At 37.1% G+C, this 17278-nt stretch overlaps 1 protein-coding gene across 5 annotated transcripts in view; it reads left to right on the top strand.

Annotated features, from left to right (window-relative positions):
• PPFIA2 (PTPRF interacting protein alpha 2) overlaps positions 1-17278 on the top strand; it is a 528118-nt gene that overhangs the window by 182605 nt on the left and 328235 nt on the right. The window contains exon 1 of one of the 5 annotated variants that reach the window (XM_036912361.2): positions 16176-16569. The exons of the other annotated variants lie outside the window; for them this stretch is intronic. Within the exon in view, the coding sequence (XP_036768256.1) occupies positions 16360-16569 (210 nt within the window). The 5' untranslated portion in view covers positions 16176-16359. Of the gene's footprint in view, positions 1-16175; positions 16570-17278 lie in introns of those variants that run through there. 5 annotated transcript variants of the gene reach the window in all.

Genomic DNA, 17278 nt, shown 5'->3' with positions numbered 1-17278 from the left:
TAATGTTGAGCCCTGTATCATATTGCAAACATGTGTTATTTATAATTATATTCTCTTCCTTAGCCTCCATTAAAGTCAGGATAGGAAAATAATCTTGTGGTAATTTGTCACTTCATTGGTTGTCAGAGTGGATTCGGGTGAGCTGGGTGGCCAGGAAAATGCCACCTCCTCCTTCAGTCCACCTGGCTTTCTGTCTACATGATCAGCAGACAGAAAAGCTGCCTTCTGTAGCTAGGAGCCTCTTGCTATAGGCAGTCTAAGAGTGGGCTGCTCACTGATGAAACACTTCTTCAAGTGTACTGCTTCCTGGCCCCTCTTACAGCAGCTTTGGCCAGTCCTTCCTCACGTCCCTGGGCTCTGACTGGGGTGCTGGACGGTTCCCTTGTTGGATCTCTCCTCTCTCTATTTACTCCCTTGAGTCTATACACTAAAGAGTCCCAAATTTATGGTTCTTGCCAGATACTCTACTGAAGCCCAAGCTACAACTACCTCCTTGACACCTCCACGTGAATGTCTAATAGATAGATAAAACTCCGTGTGTTGAAAACCGATCTATGGATCTTCCTTCCAAACCTGATCCAACCACAGTCTTCGCATCTCTGTTCATGGCAGCCCTGGCCTTCCGTCATGCAGGTAATTGGAGCCACACTTGTCTTCTGTTTATTTCACATCCAACTCTACCTTCAGAGTATTGTTAGAGTCCACCTGTCTTGCCCCCTTCACAATCAGTGCCTTGGTCTGACCCCCTATTAGCTTTCACCTGCAAACCTGCCAGTTTTTTTTCCTTGATCCACTCTAACCACCCCTCCCTAGCCTTTATTCTCAACCCAGAAGCCAGAATAATCCTTTGAAATGTTCCTTTGAAGCGTCCTCTTTCCTGCTTCCCTATCTTACTCAGAACAAAAGCCAATGCCCAGTAAATGCCCTATAACATCCACCATAATCTGGCTTCTTGTTCTGTCTCTGACTTCATCATCTACTACTCTTTTCTTCACAGCTTGGATATGCCCTCCTTGTCCTTCAGCCACACTCCAGGCATGCCTGCCACCTTAGCCCCTCTGTATTCCTTCCTGGCTCTGCCTGGTACCCTCTTATGTTGGTACCCCCATGGCTTACTTTCTCACTTCAGGTCTAATTCTGTTCAAATGTTACTTTCTCATTGAGGTCTTCTCTAACTACCTCGAAGAAATTCAGTTCTCCTTCTCCTCTCTGCTTTTCTTTATCCCCTCCATAGCACTTATCACCTTCCAACAAGGTGTATAAATTCCTTATTTATTCTACTAGAAGAGAAGCTCCATAGGGAGAATACATTTTCTGTTTTGTTCACAGTAGAATCCTTAGCAGTTCAAATAGCTTCAGGAGCTCAAAAATATATATTTTAAATGAACAAACGGCCTTTTCTTAAGTTCTTAAATATCTAAATAATATATTTACCTTACATAGGTATCTCAGTGCCCTTAACATTTATGAAGATGTCAAAAGAGATTTTAAATTTGCCTGCCATTTGTCTGAAACTTCTGGCTTCTAATTCAAACTGTAGACTCAATTCCAATGATCTTAGATACCCTTAGCCTCACCCCTACCATATTCTGTCCTCAGCATGAACCTCCTAAACCATGCATGGAGACAGCTTTATCACCTTCCACCTCTAAGGTTGATTATTACAGCTTTTTATGGATAATTTTAAGGTAAAAAACTATTATATCACCAAAGAGAAAATAGTTTAAAATCAATAGTAGACATGACAGTTCATAAAGTTTATTGACCATGCTCACTTCAGATTATATCTTTCTGGCTGTCTCTCACCTGAAGGTCTGGATATTTCTTTATATCTTTACAGTTCAAGGTTTTATTTGGTGTCTTATTTTTATTTTATTTTTTTACTGAAGTATAGTTGCCAGAAAATATTATATTAGTTTCAGGCATACAACTTGGGGATTTGACAATTACATACATTATGAAATGCTCACCACAATAAATGTAGTTAACGTGGCTCCCTGTACAAAGTTAGTAAAGTAGTACTGACTGTATTCCCTATGCAGTACTTTTCATTCCTATGACTTGTTTATTTTATAATTAAAGGTTTGTACCTTTAATAAAGAGGGTAGAGTTCTAGATTTTAGTTATAGTTTAATTTTCAAAGTATGAAAGTTAGCACATTAAAATTTACATATTATGAAACTGTCAGGTAGTTTTGATCCATTTCTGCATCCGTTTTGGATCCAGAGGGCAAATGTGAACCATATGAACCTTTATTTGGAGCTTTCATAAATAAACAGTTTTGCTTTGAAATATAAATGTTTTAGTTATGAGATATTTTACTTTTATGTGTTTATTTTACCCTTTCTCAATAAAGAAGTCTATTTTTTCATTTTAACATAAAGTAATCAACTTCACTGCTAAGTCATTTTCTTTTTAAATGGGTAGTTTTGTTTGTAGCCACAGAAAAATTGTATTTTGTATGTTGAATATTAAACTTTAACAACTAAGTAACTAAATAAACCATGGATTTTTCAATGTTTTTGCCTTTTATTCCTCTGGGAAAAACTCTAAAGTTGCCAGGAAAACATCTTAACATTTGAATTTCAAAAATAATGAAAATATTAATCAAATTTCTTGCTACAGAAAAATTATTTTTTGACATTCCCAAGAAGGAACTAACAGAATTTTTAAAGATCGCAGTAAATTCATATCAAGTGATTTTTTTAATATCAACTGAATTCATATCACATTCATATCATAGTCCCAGTCACTGTTCAATGGCATATATATATATATATATATATATTTTTTAAAGCCAGGTAGAAACTAAGAGCAAGAAAAAAACTGATGACTACATCCTGTGGCATTCAGGTGGACTGTTTTTGCTGAGTTCTGTGACTACTTGAAATTAGGATGTTATGTGTAACTTGCATTAACCATGCTTTATATGTCTGTTTCACTAAACCCTTAAGTGCTATTGTCATTAGGACCAAACCTCCTAAGGATGAAAGGAGGGTTTACCAATTCAGATGCACTGAGTCCTTTATGGGGGAGAGACAATTTCTTTACTCTGAGTCCAAAGAGGAGAAGAATTTTTTTGCTTATAAATAGCTTATAAGCAAAAAAATAAAAAATAAAAAAATAATCAAGCTTCTATGACCATCATTAAATGGTGATTTAACTTAAAAAAAAGGCAGTGTGAGGATCTTCATAGTCTTTGTATTTTAATTTTTACAATGATGGATGTGCAGGATTTAAATAATTAAAAATGCCTTTTAAAAATAATTACATCCATTTTTAAATTGTTGTATCTCCAGTACTTGGGATAGTGCTTAGAACATTATAGGCCCTTGATTAATAACTGTCAAATTAATGAATGAGTAGTCTCATTTTGAGAAGTTTGGCGGGTCATTGTTATCTATAGAAGTGCCATAGGCATCAAAGCAGAAATTTTAATAGGAAAATTCTTTCCAGTTATTGAGAAATAGTGTATTGTTGACTAGATTTGAGTTTTTCTGGCTCTGCCTTTTATATTTAGTAACCAATAGCTGAAGCTAATTATTACCTGCGTTGATGTATTCAATAGGTGTTCATTAGCAACTTTATGCCAAACATTGTCCTAATGCAGCAGTTAATAAAATAGAAACAAAATTATTCCTTCATAAAATGAATAAATATATTGTGTATATATTTTGTAAATGTGTAAAATAAATTTAGGAAGGTTTGTATTCTGAGTGGGGTGGCAGTGAGAAGGGTGGCAGTGACAGTCTCTTACATACATACAAACACATGGACACCTAACGAAAGTGCCATGAGGGAAATAAAGCTGATTATGGGGCTGGAGAGTCGCATGCTTTTCATACTCTCTTCAGATAAGGACTTTCAGAAGTGTTAACTTTGGGCAGATACTTAAATACCTAGGATGGTACATATGATGGTATGTATTATGTACCAATATGGGATGGTACATAAATACGTGTGATGGAGGGAACCATATGAATATTAGGTGAACTGGGAGAGAGCCAGGTGAAAGGAGCAGTAATTGCAAACAGCAAAGGCAGAACCTGCTTCACATAGGATTTGAAATCACAACTCACTAATCCCTTCTTTTGCCCTGGTTCCTCTCCCTTCCCTACTCTACTTCATTCCACTGCACTTACCCCTTCTGACATAACAATGTAATTTACTTATTATGTTGATGGTTTCTGCACTTCTTACCACTGCAGTGGAAGCTCTACCAGGAGTGGTGTTTGTTGTGTTTACCAATGTATTCTAAATGCCCAGAATAGCGTGCAACAGTAGCTGGTGCTCAGCGGATCTTTACTGTATCAACTGACATTGTATCCTGGCCACTGCGCGGAGATGGTGGCCAGTGGATGGCGTGTAGGGATAGAGTGGCTGAAGTAGGGACAGAGGGAGAGCCAGGATCAAATATTGTGTATTTTATAGGCCATGGAAAGGATCTTGGATTTTCTCTCAAGTATGTTATAAAGCTATTGGAGGGTTGAGAATGAGAACATGGAATGGTTTGATTCACATATTTATAGATGTTACAGGCAGTTGGGTAGAAAACACAGTGCACATTCAGTCGACTGGACAAGCACCCCAATATGCTAGTAATTCCCCTGTCTCAGACCTTCAGAGGCACGACTGGTGGTGTGAGAATTAAACGTTTCTGAACTGAGACTTCATAGAAAAGGTGGCACTAGAGCTGGAGCTTGAATATGATTAGAAAGAGAATCTAGGCAACAGAAAACAATTGAGAAAGGGATAAATGCAACACAAGCTATGGGTGAAAATGAAAAAAAATTAGAAAGTAGATTTGGATACTGAGGGACTGAGAGGGTGGATATAAGTGTTTTACATCCATGATCTCAATTGTCACAATACCCTATCGTGCTAAAACCTATATGCATCCCCCCACTTCTCAGAGAAGAAAACTGAGGCTCAGAGATGTTAAACAAAGCTTTATTCATCAAGGAAGTCTAAGCTTGGGGATTTGAACTGGAATCTGTCCGACAATAGTCAATGTGCTGAGTCAGTCATTTAATAATAATATGATCAGAATTCAAAGAATATCCAATTTGTTGCATCTAATCAGTTCAATCAAATTAACTTTTATTTTGCATGACTGGAGCTGCTCATGTATATATAATGCTGTGCAGGACACTGTAATCATGTTACTGCTTATGTGCCCTTTTAATATTAAAGCAAAGCATTTATATTTCTGCCATTGTTATTAAATGTTTATATTTATGTTCCTTTCATTTATTTATGTGTCATGAATGTCAAGTGCAAGGCAGATAAATTGAAGGCATTAATGTATGCCCATAATTTATCATGACATGATGAACTCTTAATTCTGTGTCTGTGTAGCCTCCTAATTAACAAGCTGCAAAACTGTGACTTGACCATAGCCATTTAGGTGTCTGCCTTTCCAGCTTGGAGGTTGTGACCCAGGACACTTTTAATAATTTGCTGTCAGTTCAGAATGAAGTTTTGCTGAGGTCATTCCCTCCCTGTCTAACTGGTATTTGAACTTTTCATTCATTATTGAGTGATTGGACTGAAAAGAAATGGAATTTAATGGAGAAAAAGGTGAGAAGATACACTTCTCCAAGAGGAAATTTTAGCCATTGAATTTTGAGGATAAAGGTACACCAGATCAGTGTTTCTCAATCTCATTCACAGTGTGTCACAAACAGAAAATCATGTTATTTTTACTTCGCACTGAGATAGACAGAGGAGAATGCTCAAGTCTGAAACTGAGTACCTCAAGATCTTTGGTGGTCCCAGGATGTGACAAGCCACCCTGAGGCTAGGTGGCTGGCGTTTCAGCACACCTGTGACCTGTCTGCAGCACACTGACTGGGAAGCTCTGCCCTACTTAGTTCAGAGTGAGTCATGGTATGACCACAAAGAGTGGGACATTTTTCTCTCTTTTACGTTCAGTTAGACTCCCAAGTAAAAGAACTGCAGTACATCAGTGACCCCTTAATACTGTTTGCACCTTGAAAAACACCTGGGGAAAATTAGAAAAACACTAACCTTGCATCCCTAATCTAATAAACTAAAATCACTAGAGGTGAGGCCTAAATGTAGCATTTTTAAAGCACCCTAGAATATTCTAATGTGCAGAAGGTTCTACTATATAGATGATAGCTAGGGTCTTCTATCTGTCTGACCATCTGGGATTTTGAATAATGATAGGAAATAGTCTATAGCAGCCTAAGTTTGGAGAGGCCAGTGAGTATGTGGATGCTATAAAGGCACAATAGGTGAAAACCCAAAGAAAGAAACTATCCCAGACAATAGATTGTAAGCCACTGCTAAGGATATCTCCGGTCCCCACATAGACTTCAAATTGCCAGGAAGCTTCTCTTTCTTCTTGAGGCAACATTCAAGAGGAACTATCTGTCTCAGACTTTGAGAGGAGAGAAAAAGAGATAAGCATAGGAAGAAATAGATGGAAGATGATAATGCTATAGGTGGAAGATGATAAGGAAGATGATAGTATAAAACTGTTACCTGTTAGAGAAATGCAAATTAAAACCACAATGAGATATCACCTCACACCAGTAAGGATGGCCAGCATCGAAAAGACAAACAAAAACAAATGTTGGCGAGGTTGTGGAGAAAGGGGAACCCTCCTACACTACTGGTGGGAATGTAAATTAGTTCAACCATTGTGGAAAGCAGTGTGGAGGTTCCTCAGAATGCTCAAAATAGAAATACTATTTGACCCAGGAATTCCACTCCTAGGAATTTACCCTAAGAATGCAGCACTCCAGTTTGAAAAAGACAGATGCACCCCTATGTTTATCGCTGCACTATTTACAATAGCCAAGATATGGAAGCAACCTAAGTGTCCATCAGTAGATGAATAGATAAAGAAGATGTGGTACATATACACAATGGAATATTATTCAGCCATAAGAAAAAAGCAGATCCTACCATTTGCAACAACATGGATGGAGCTAGAGGGTATTATGCTCAGTGAAATAAGCCAGGCGGAGAAAGACAAGTACCAAATGATTTCACTCATATGTGGAGTATAAGAACAAAGGAAAACTGAAGGAACAAAACAGCAGCAGAATCACAGAACCCAAGAATGGACTAACAGTTACCAAAGGGAAAGGGACTGGGGAGGGTGGGTGGGAAGGGAGGGATAAGGGCGGGGAAGAAGAAAGGGGGCATTACGATTAGCATGTATAGTGCGTGGGGGGCATGGGGAGGGCTGTGCAACACAGAGAAGACAAGTAGTGATTTTACAGCATCTTACTACGCAGATGGGCAGTGACTGTGAAGGGGTATGTGGGGGGGACTTGGTGAGGGGGGAAGCCTAGTAAACATAATGTTCTTCATGTAATTGTAGATTAATGATACCAAAAAAAAAAAAAAATCAACCAACCAAAAAAAAAAAACCTGTCACCTGTTAGTCACGTTAATGTGGAAAGTGAGCAAGCAGTGGAGAGAGGCCTTAAACAGATTGCAGAAAAGTTTACTGAGCTGCTGCAAAAGGAACGTGGGTGATAACAAGGGGTCAGGCCGTGGGGAGGGCATGTTGAGGCTGAGTATGGCAAGCTTTTCTGTGCATTGTCTGCTGGGCTCCAACAGCACACACCAACTCAAGTTGTAGAAGAGGAACTGGGCAGTTGGATTAATACAATTCTTTACTGAATGGGTCAAACAAAAGTATATTAGGAAAATAGGGTGAGGGTATCAGCAAGAGAATGGGAGACTCTTGGTTAGGTGTGGAGAGAGTAAAAATAAGAACTGCCTGGTAGATTGGGAAAAAACTTGGTCAAATGATCTTATTTTCATAATGTACAAGAAAAAAAAAGTATAAATAAGAGAATATTAGAATGAGAGAGTGGGGAGTCATGTTCCCAGAAATACATTTCCCTCTGCTCTGTGTGGCAGGACTCACATTAGAGTGATGCTTCTGACTGAGCTGGTACTCTCCCAGGAAGAAATGACTGTAAGCATGTCTGAGCAAATGGACTGGGTATGCGTGGCTCATCTCTTTTCTCCCTCCTCTTATCTGTGGAACTGCCAGCCTCCAGAAAGGGTGCATTTTAAACTGCTTTCTGCCAGGTTGCAGAAATTTTGTAGCGTTTTGCAACCTGCTCACCCACAGCCAAAGCCTTTAATTTAAGGAGGTAAAGTCAACTGATTTGTTTGCTTGCCTAAGCTACATTACTTAGTGTGAGTATATTTTAATATTTTCCCTTTCTCCCACATGACTGTTTCATGCCATTTCCTCACTTCTCAGTCATTCAAACCTCCCTCTATCAACCTGATCCTCAGTTGAGGCCCTTACTTCCTAAGTTCCTGAGAACCTAAGAACTTGCACAGACCCACCTTTACAATTACCATTGTGGGAGCCCACATGCTCTGGCTTCCTGCCTGTTATCAAAGGCGGTGTCCTTTTCTTCCCTCAAACCAAGCTCTTCTCTTGTAGAGTCTATCTCTTTTCACCTACTAAAGGGCCTTGATCCAGAAATTCACCTCTTTTCATTCTGTCTCACCAGTTTTTCACCTTCCGCTGCAGGCTTTCCCTCAGCCCAGTGACTTGTTCCTACTTCTCCTTTCCCTGCCAGCCACTGTCCCTTTGCAACAATATGCTTTAAGTGTCCTATAAGCAGACTGTTTCCAGTTCCTCTCCTCCCATTACATCTTAAGCTTTCTTCATTCAGGCTTTTCTCCCAAATCTCCACTGATGCCAACTTTTACATTGCTAAATCCAAGGGTCATTTCTCAGCCCTCATCTTAATGATCTGTCAGTAGCTTTTGATACAGCTGATCACTCTTGCCTACTTGATTTATGTTAATAACTGGACTTTCAGGATACATCCCTCTCTTGGTCTCATTCCCCATTGCTGTCTTCTCAGGACTCTTCCTGGGGTACATTAGGGCTTGGACTTAGCCATCTTCTCTTCTCTCTTTGCATTTACTTCCTCATAACTTCATTCCAGTTTTCTGGTTTTCATTCTGTATGCTGATGCAGTCTCCAGATTTGTATATTCAAATGTCAATGTGACACTTCTATTCAGATAACTAATAGAAACCTCTAACTCAACATGTGCAAAACTGAGCAACTGAATTTTTCCCAAACCTCCTCCTCTTGTAGCCTTCTCCACCTCACTTCCAATTCTTCCTCAGCTCAGGCCAAAAACTTGAGCAAGTGGCCAGGCCAGATACTTTGCGGTTGTTCGGCATTGCTGCCTGCCTCCCATAGTCCACATCTGATCCATCAGGAAAATCTAAACACTTTCATAAAACTAAAATAAATAGTTCATCAGATAACCATTTCTTCAGCATATGAACTCAATCAGTTAGATATTTATTAATCCTTGTTCATATTCAATAGTGAAGTAAAAATCAGTGCAGATAAAACGTACTAAGAGGTAATTTTGATGTCTAGTGTAGCTTTGTAATCTGAGAGACTTGATATCAAAAGATGTAGCTTTCCCACTTATCAGGTTTCTCTAAGACTCAGTTTCCTTATATGTAACTGAGGAATAAATACCTTCTTGGAAAGGTTTTGTAAAAGGCAACACTATGGCTGGCATAAAGTATCATTTAATAAATCACAGCTTTTGAGCCATTGTTCTTGCACTTAATAGAAAATGAAACAGAATAGTGATTGGCTTTGTCTTCCAAAGAAGGGTTCTTGGAAAAGTAAAATTAAAGAGGAAATAGCATGCTTGCTACCATGGCAACTGTGGCAATAGGGATCTTGAAGAATAAGAAAGAAGATAGTCTAAAGATTGCTTTAGTCTACTCTACAGTTCTGCTTAATATTGCCCTTGCTCATGTAATTTTTGCAATTTCTCTAATCTTGAACATGGGATGATGAATGGAGTGTCCATCCATATTGTCTTCCCACTGGGTTTCAGCCCCAGGCAAGTTCACTATGGATTCAGTGAGACCAAAGAAATGATAGTGGAACATTCTTGGGGTGAAAGGGTTATACCCAACTTTATTCCCACAGTGGCAGGTCAGTCACTAGAATCCCATCCACTCAGAGCGAGTCTGCATGCAGCAAGCTGGGCTCTGCCTCTGGGCCTCTCTGCCCCTGAAGCCGTCTTAGTCTCTGTCCTCGGTGCTGCCACCACTCCAGCCTCTGCTCTGCTCTCCTGCAGCCTTGCAGCCATGCCACCATGTCGCCCAGAGCACTGGAATATACCTTTCCTTTCCTAGACCTCTTTATATATAGAGTCAATAACAACATTTACCACATGTGTGCAGTGAGCAAGCCGACCAGGGCCAGGTGAGAATCCTGGTCACAGGAATCTTCACTTTATCCACACATATAAATTAATTTTTTTTTAATTGATTATTCCAAGCTAGCCACACATGAAATTATGGAGTTGTGGAATTACAGAATTCTAATTGACTATTATTTCTCTGTTTAAGGAACAAACCAAAAGCAAAAGAAAATTCAATCCTGAATTTCATTCAATTTAATATTTGTAATGTAAGCATAAAGGTGTTCATAGGCAATCATCACATATGTGTAAACATCTGTGAAAAATGTAGTTCAAAGAGAAACCGAAGTGAAAGAAAAGAAGGACTATGGAAAGAAAATACCATTTTAAAGTTTTCTAATTTGAGTTCTTTATGATCGTATATTTGTAGGTATGTATATGTATGCATATATATATATATATACATAAGTATATACATGTGCACACACATGTGTGTATAATGAACACATACATACAAATGTGAAATATACACATGTCAATGTATGCCTATATTTATACATATATAAAACTTTATAGATTACATTGAAAAATAACACATTATGATCAAGATGTGGATTAAAGCCAAATTTAACATTTTGTCTTGTTATAAATGGGAGCTTGCAAATTTCATTTTCGAAATGCTTGATTTTTTTTTTTAATCTACATGGCTACAAATCTTGTAGGATCCTTAGGGATTCTAAATATTGTCTTGACTTATTTGGTACATGTTTGATTAATGTTTAGTTAGCCAAAGAAATCACTAGAATTTGAAAGACTGTCTCTGAGGTGTTAAAAGCTTTTTTTTTTTTTTTTTTTTGGCGGGGGAATCCTCCAATCAAGATCTCACTGCTAGGGCTGCTTACACCTGTTGGATGGAGCTTCTCATTGGCTCGCTACAAAATGATTTCCCCTTTGTTCACCTGCCCTTCATTTCCATTCTAACTGTAACATGTGTCTGGCAGACCATCACTGCTCAATGAGGATTTGTTGAATGAGTGAGTGAGTGAGTGAATGATGAATGAAGGAACCTACAAACTTGTGCATACAAAGCTGTGACTGTCAGGAACTAGGAGACTCAGAAGCAGGATGTAAAATTCAACTTACAGTTTCGACTGTCTATACAGGGTCATTTTTGCTGCACTTTGTAGAACTCATGATATAAAGATAAGGATACAGGCATATACAGAGGTGCATAAATATGAATATATATTTGAATAAATAGATCATAGATAATCTACTTGGCAATATACACTTAACTAGCTTCCATATGCGATGCAATATGGATTCACTAGAATGTATTGCCCATCTGGGCTGCAAATTTCACTCCCTCTGGCATGATTTTTAACTGAATGCTTGGCTAGAAAATTCTTTGTTATCCTATAGTGCTATGATGTAAATTGTAGTGACATCTCTCCCCTTTCTTCCTCCTCCTCCTTCTTTTTTCTTTCTCTCCCCATCCCTCATCCTTTAGCCAGAATGGCATTTTCCCTTCAAGCATTTATCAGAAACTAACAGACAACGAATGAGTGGTCCTTCTCAGTGTATTCCTTTAGCACTCCAAATTCTTACCACCCTAGCAAAAATTTGAGCTTTTTATCCAATACCCATAAATGAGTGAAAGAAAAGCTATATTGAATTGCCTGTCTTGAAGCAGAATATATCTAGCAGTCATATATTTTTAAAAATTATGTTGAAGGGGTATAAAAATATGTATGAGCTGTATCTTTAGAGGTGAATAGTAGGCTGTAAAGTATTTTTTGTAATTTTTATAAAACCAAGCTGATAATATACATTTCAAAAAGGCTTGGGGGTAATTATTCTCAGAGGCAGAAAGGTGTATTAGATGGCTTCTGGGAATTGTCTCTATAAGTCTATTAAGAACAAGTGTTTGGCTTCAGGACTCTTATTTTATCCATTTTTTAAGAAAGTGCAATTTTTTTATCATTTCACTTTTTCATTTTTTGATTTCTTTCCATAAAAACTCAATTGGTTGAGATGGTTTATATTAAACTTCCTATAGTTCATATGCTTAATTTATTTCTCTTGGCAAAAGATACACCGGGAGAAATTTCAGGGGTGGTTTGCATGTAGCAATTGAAATGAGCATACCATTTTCCCTTCATGTGGTAGACATAGCCTGGAAAATGATGACAGCTACCATGAGCCCAATAAATTTTATTTCACATAGTAATATTGTACTACATACTTTTACTTTCAAGTCAAATGTTTAAAATAGTCTTATTATAAATTGAAAGCAGTCAAACTAAGAATGAAGTTTCTTGACAAGCCAAAATAATCTTGGAACACTATTTGGAAAACTAAAAAAAGATGTCAAAATATACTAACAAAAAGTATGAAAATATGACTCTATATTTCATATATTTTTTGAGAAAGGAATGTTCTAATTTTACTTAATTTCATTGAAATAAGGTGTTGACCAGATTGTCTCTTTACTAATTTTACTTGAGAAAAATGTGTTTGAAAAAACACATCTAGCAAAGTTACCTCTTATGCCCTGAAATGTTTTCAGCCTTGTTTTCCCAAACATTCATTGCCATCTTGTATCATTTTGCACTCCATCCTTCCCTCTGGGAAGCCTTCAACCTCCTGTTCCTGTCAGGGGCGCTCTAATATGGCCCTTGAATTAGGTACGTGTCAGGTGAACTCAGGCTCCTTTAGGTTATGTCAGTTATTAGCACTTATTAAACTGCATTGCACTTGTATTGCTAGTCAATTACCTCATATTAGTGTTTCTCCCACCAAATTTAAAGTTCCTTGAGGACAGGACTATATCTTTTTTTTTTTTTAGGACTATATCTTTTATAACTGTAGCACCAGACTCCATAAACTACCAGGCCTCTACAACCATGATGGATAAGGCAGGAATCTATATACTTAGCAATTTTGAGACCTGGACACCACCTTTCCTATTGCTACCAGGCAGAGAGGAAGTTGAGTTGTCTCTAAATAGATCTTCAGAACAATGAAATTTGGCCTATATAGAAAAAAAGTTTGGGGAAGAATTTATATTTTTGGCAATTTCAGCAACATTTAGAATAAAACACGGTACTTAAAATGATTGTATATTAAAACTGTTTCTACTTCCTGCCCATTCAACGTTAATTCATACTGCTTTTCTCCCCACCCCACACAAGAAACATGAAAAACAAAGATATGTATTCTTATTGGCCAAAACACTTCAGAATTCCCAAACTAAAAGAATTTGCTGTCTGATGCACATTCACCAAATACATGAGATTATATCAGGGTCATCTAATACAATGCCAGACATACTGATTTATTTGCCCCTCTGCAATAACAGTAAAAAATCTAGTGAATCATCTGGTTCAAGTTACTTCAGAACTAATTTGCAGTTAAGCATAAAAGTACCTGGAGGTTATATTTGCACCATAATAAACTATTTGGCAATTTTTTTTAAAGCTCCCCAAGAAGCTTCACATTTGTTTCTGAGACATTATTTCTGCTCACATGTCTTTGGGGAGCACAGGGAGCGGGGGCCTCATTACCCATAGGCGGAAGCGTGATCCCAGCGTGTGTCTTCAAGTGGGAAGAGCCAAAATGTTGTACATACCTCACTGATTGCCACGGCCACTATGCCTATATATTTATTTCAATTTGAGAATCATTTGCTTGAATCCCATGTGGGCTAGGAAATCAGAAGACGAAAAAAGATTATTTTGAAAAATAAAATAATGCGACTGCTTAAATAACTATTATGAAAAAAGAAAACATTTTTCAAGTTAACTTGCAGTGATCATTAGAGTTATAGTTAAGGAGATGAATAGTTTTAGCAAATAGGTGATTGCTACAGGAGAAAAACGTTTTTTAAAAATAATCATTTGAGGGATCAAAAAACAAAAGAGTGAGGGCATGCCGGGGGAAATAGCAGCCAATCTAAAGGGGCTCCCAGGGGCCAAAACTGGACAATTTGAGCATCAAAATAAATTGTATTTTATTATAACCCAAAGTATAAAATAAATACCTGTGTCCATAATGATATAAATAAATGATTGGAAAATTAATCGGAGTAGAAGAGGCAAGTCTTTTGTACAGAAGAATTCCACTTAATACATGTACAGCCCCACCTAGGAGGCAAAGCTTCATTTCACCACTTCCTGTCATCTCTTTGAGGATGTACCGGACTTAGTGACTAACTCGCAGAGAATAGAGTATGGAAAGGGAAAAATAGCAACTTTACTTTAGAGAAACTTGGCACACACTACTTTAACCAAGTAATGAAAGTTAATATTACTAGTGATAGTGGATACCAAGTCCCCCCAAAATGGATGTGATGATGTCACTTCACTAATATGACATGATGAGGACGTTTCATCTCTGTGGTATTCTTCTCTAAAACTCCAGCTGTTATTTAATCATAAGGAAAACATCAAACAATTAATATAAGCATCAGAGTAGGGGATATCCTACAGTGTACCTGGTCAGTATTTCTTGATAGTCATCCAAAGACTATCAAGGTCATTGAAAGCAAGGAAAAACTAAGAAGCTGTCACAGACCAAAGGAAATTGGGAGACATGGAAACTAAAAAATGTGGTATTCTGGTTTAGAACCTAGAACAGAAAGGGGATGTTAATGGAAAGACTGGTAAAATCCAAGTACAGTCTGGAGTTCAATTAATAATAATATACTAATATCAATTTCTTAGTTTTCACCAATGTGCTACAGGAATGCAAGGTGCTAACAATTGGGGAAACTGGCTGGGGTATATTTGGTAGCATTCTTTACTACCTTTGCAACTTTTTTATGAATATAAAGTTATTTCCAAATTAAACATTTACTTAAAAAGTATCTTCTGGTTTATTTAGCAGTTTGCTAAGTAAACACTTACTTGCATAATTTACCAGAATGTATGTGTCCCACCTAAGGAATTGAGAATCATTTTTCTGCTTCCTTCTCATTGATGTTATAAATTTGAATCAGAATTGGAGAATCAAAAATACAAATGGAAAATAATTTAAGCTTTAAGAGACCATCTCCATCATATTCCTTTCATCGCCTTCAGGTTCAAAGCAGGTGATTCGTGGTTTGTGATGATGTGTAACTATGGCATTTTAGATACATTCACAAAGACACCACTGTGGCTCCTTCTCGTCTGTCTTCCTGAAGTCTCCACCTTTGAACCATGTGTAAATGGAACATTTATTTTTACCTCTAAAAAGTGTCAAGTCATCTGAATATGATCTTTGATACAGACTGAATAATTTGTGTTAAAAGACATAGAATAATGAACATGCTTTGCAACACAGCCTAGATGTTTGCAATTAATATTTATGGATCTTAAGTCAAAAATTTTTATCTGAAAGATATTTTATTGTTTTCTATATATGAGTGATGAAGTGATTTTTTTTAAAACAAATTCATTATAGTTTTTTGACATTGATTATGAAACAATGATTGTTTAATTAAAATGAGGGAAGTAGAGTAATGATTATGCTCATATGATGTTCTTTGGGAGTTTGAAAGAGTAGAAATAGTTGGTGCAATTTATTTGATGTTCCTAGTATATTATAGCCTTACTGAATTGTGTGCCTGGGCCTCAGTGTCCTAGCCAGCTATCATATGCTTTGATCTGTAAATTTAAAAATAACTCTTTAAAAGAAAGGGCTATGTACAAAAATTTTAAATCTTGTTGAAAAGACTGGTAATAACAAAGAGATTTAGAAACAGCACAGAAATAAGGGCGATGGAACAATAATTTGTTACTAAATACAGCTTTAAACAATATATGAGACATGCTTCAGGTTAGTCAGAAGAGGTCCTCTGAATTACACGGTGCAGGTTTCCCTGAAATGAAACTGGATGTTATTGGTTAACCAGGATATTTAGCATAATCACTCTGCTAGACTGTGGTGGATGGAGGGAGGTGATTATCACTGAGAACAGATGGGCAGGTCCACAGCACTGCCAGATTCTGCACAAGCTCCATTTATTGTTGGTTCTTGCTTTTTCCCTTCTGTTTCTAATTTTCTTTTAAAACATTGTATGTTCTAAAGAACTAGCTGCACAAAAGGTTGGTGGCTGATGACCTTCCAGCTTAAATTTCAAACGTAGGAGAAAGATTCCAAATGCTGTCACTGTGTATCTATGAAGGATGGGGCAGACTTCCTTTTCCCCTCCAGCCTCCCTCAATGCATGCACGGATTTATCTGCACGCTAAGCTCTCTGCTCTGCATTTGTAGCTCCTTGTGGATTATATTGTCTCTGGGATCAGAAATGATTTTCTCGGATATGAACACCGTTTCTGGCTCCCCTAAAGTGCATCCTCCTAATGGGACCCGGTTTTATACTTTTCAAGTAAGTGCTTTAAACAGCTTCACTACTTAGGAAGTTAATATACAGTCAAACTTTTAATAAAGGGAAATTTAAAAAAAGGAAATCAGCAAAGTGTCAAGGTATTAAAGAGGATATAAAAAATGGATCATGTGCATGTTAGTTCTGTTTTTTAAATATGGAAATTAGATGGCATTAGAATTCTCTGTGAATTCAAGCAAAACAAGTGGACATTTAATTTTTACAGGGATTTAAAAATTTGCTGTAGTATCATCCCGAGTGTTTATGAGACATGTCTCCTGATATTGTTATTTATGGCTATAATATCGTGCATATTATATAGTTACTCTCTTTACATATCACAGAGATAGTAGAATTAAAAGACATTTTATGGAACTTTGCAAACTATGTCCTCTGGGCTTAGAAAACTGTTTTGTATTTCATATACATAGCTTAACATAATTCCTTTGGTTTAATTTTGTTATGTATGCAATATTTGAGCAGTCAATAATAGGAGGCTTAAGTACCATGCTTAGTATGCTTTTCAATTTCAGGTAAGTAGAAACTCATTAAGATGGAAGATTTTCTATGTTATCAAAAAGTCAAAATGATTTATAAATATAAATGTTTGTTACAAAGCTGTTACCTACTAAATGTATTTCAGTTGCCTGTGGATAAATCAGTCATCAATCAAGAAAATGGTAAAGTCTAAACAATCAGATTCCACCTCATT

This window comes from Manis pentadactyla, chromosome 10, assembly GCF_030020395.1.
Source record: "Manis pentadactyla isolate mManPen7 chromosome 10, mManPen7.hap1, whole genome shotgun sequence".
NCBI lineage: Eukaryota > Metazoa > Chordata > Mammalia > Pholidota > Manidae > Manis > Manis pentadactyla.
Note: the sequence above shows the minus strand (reverse complement) of the source record. Positions and strands in the feature narration are given on the sequence as shown.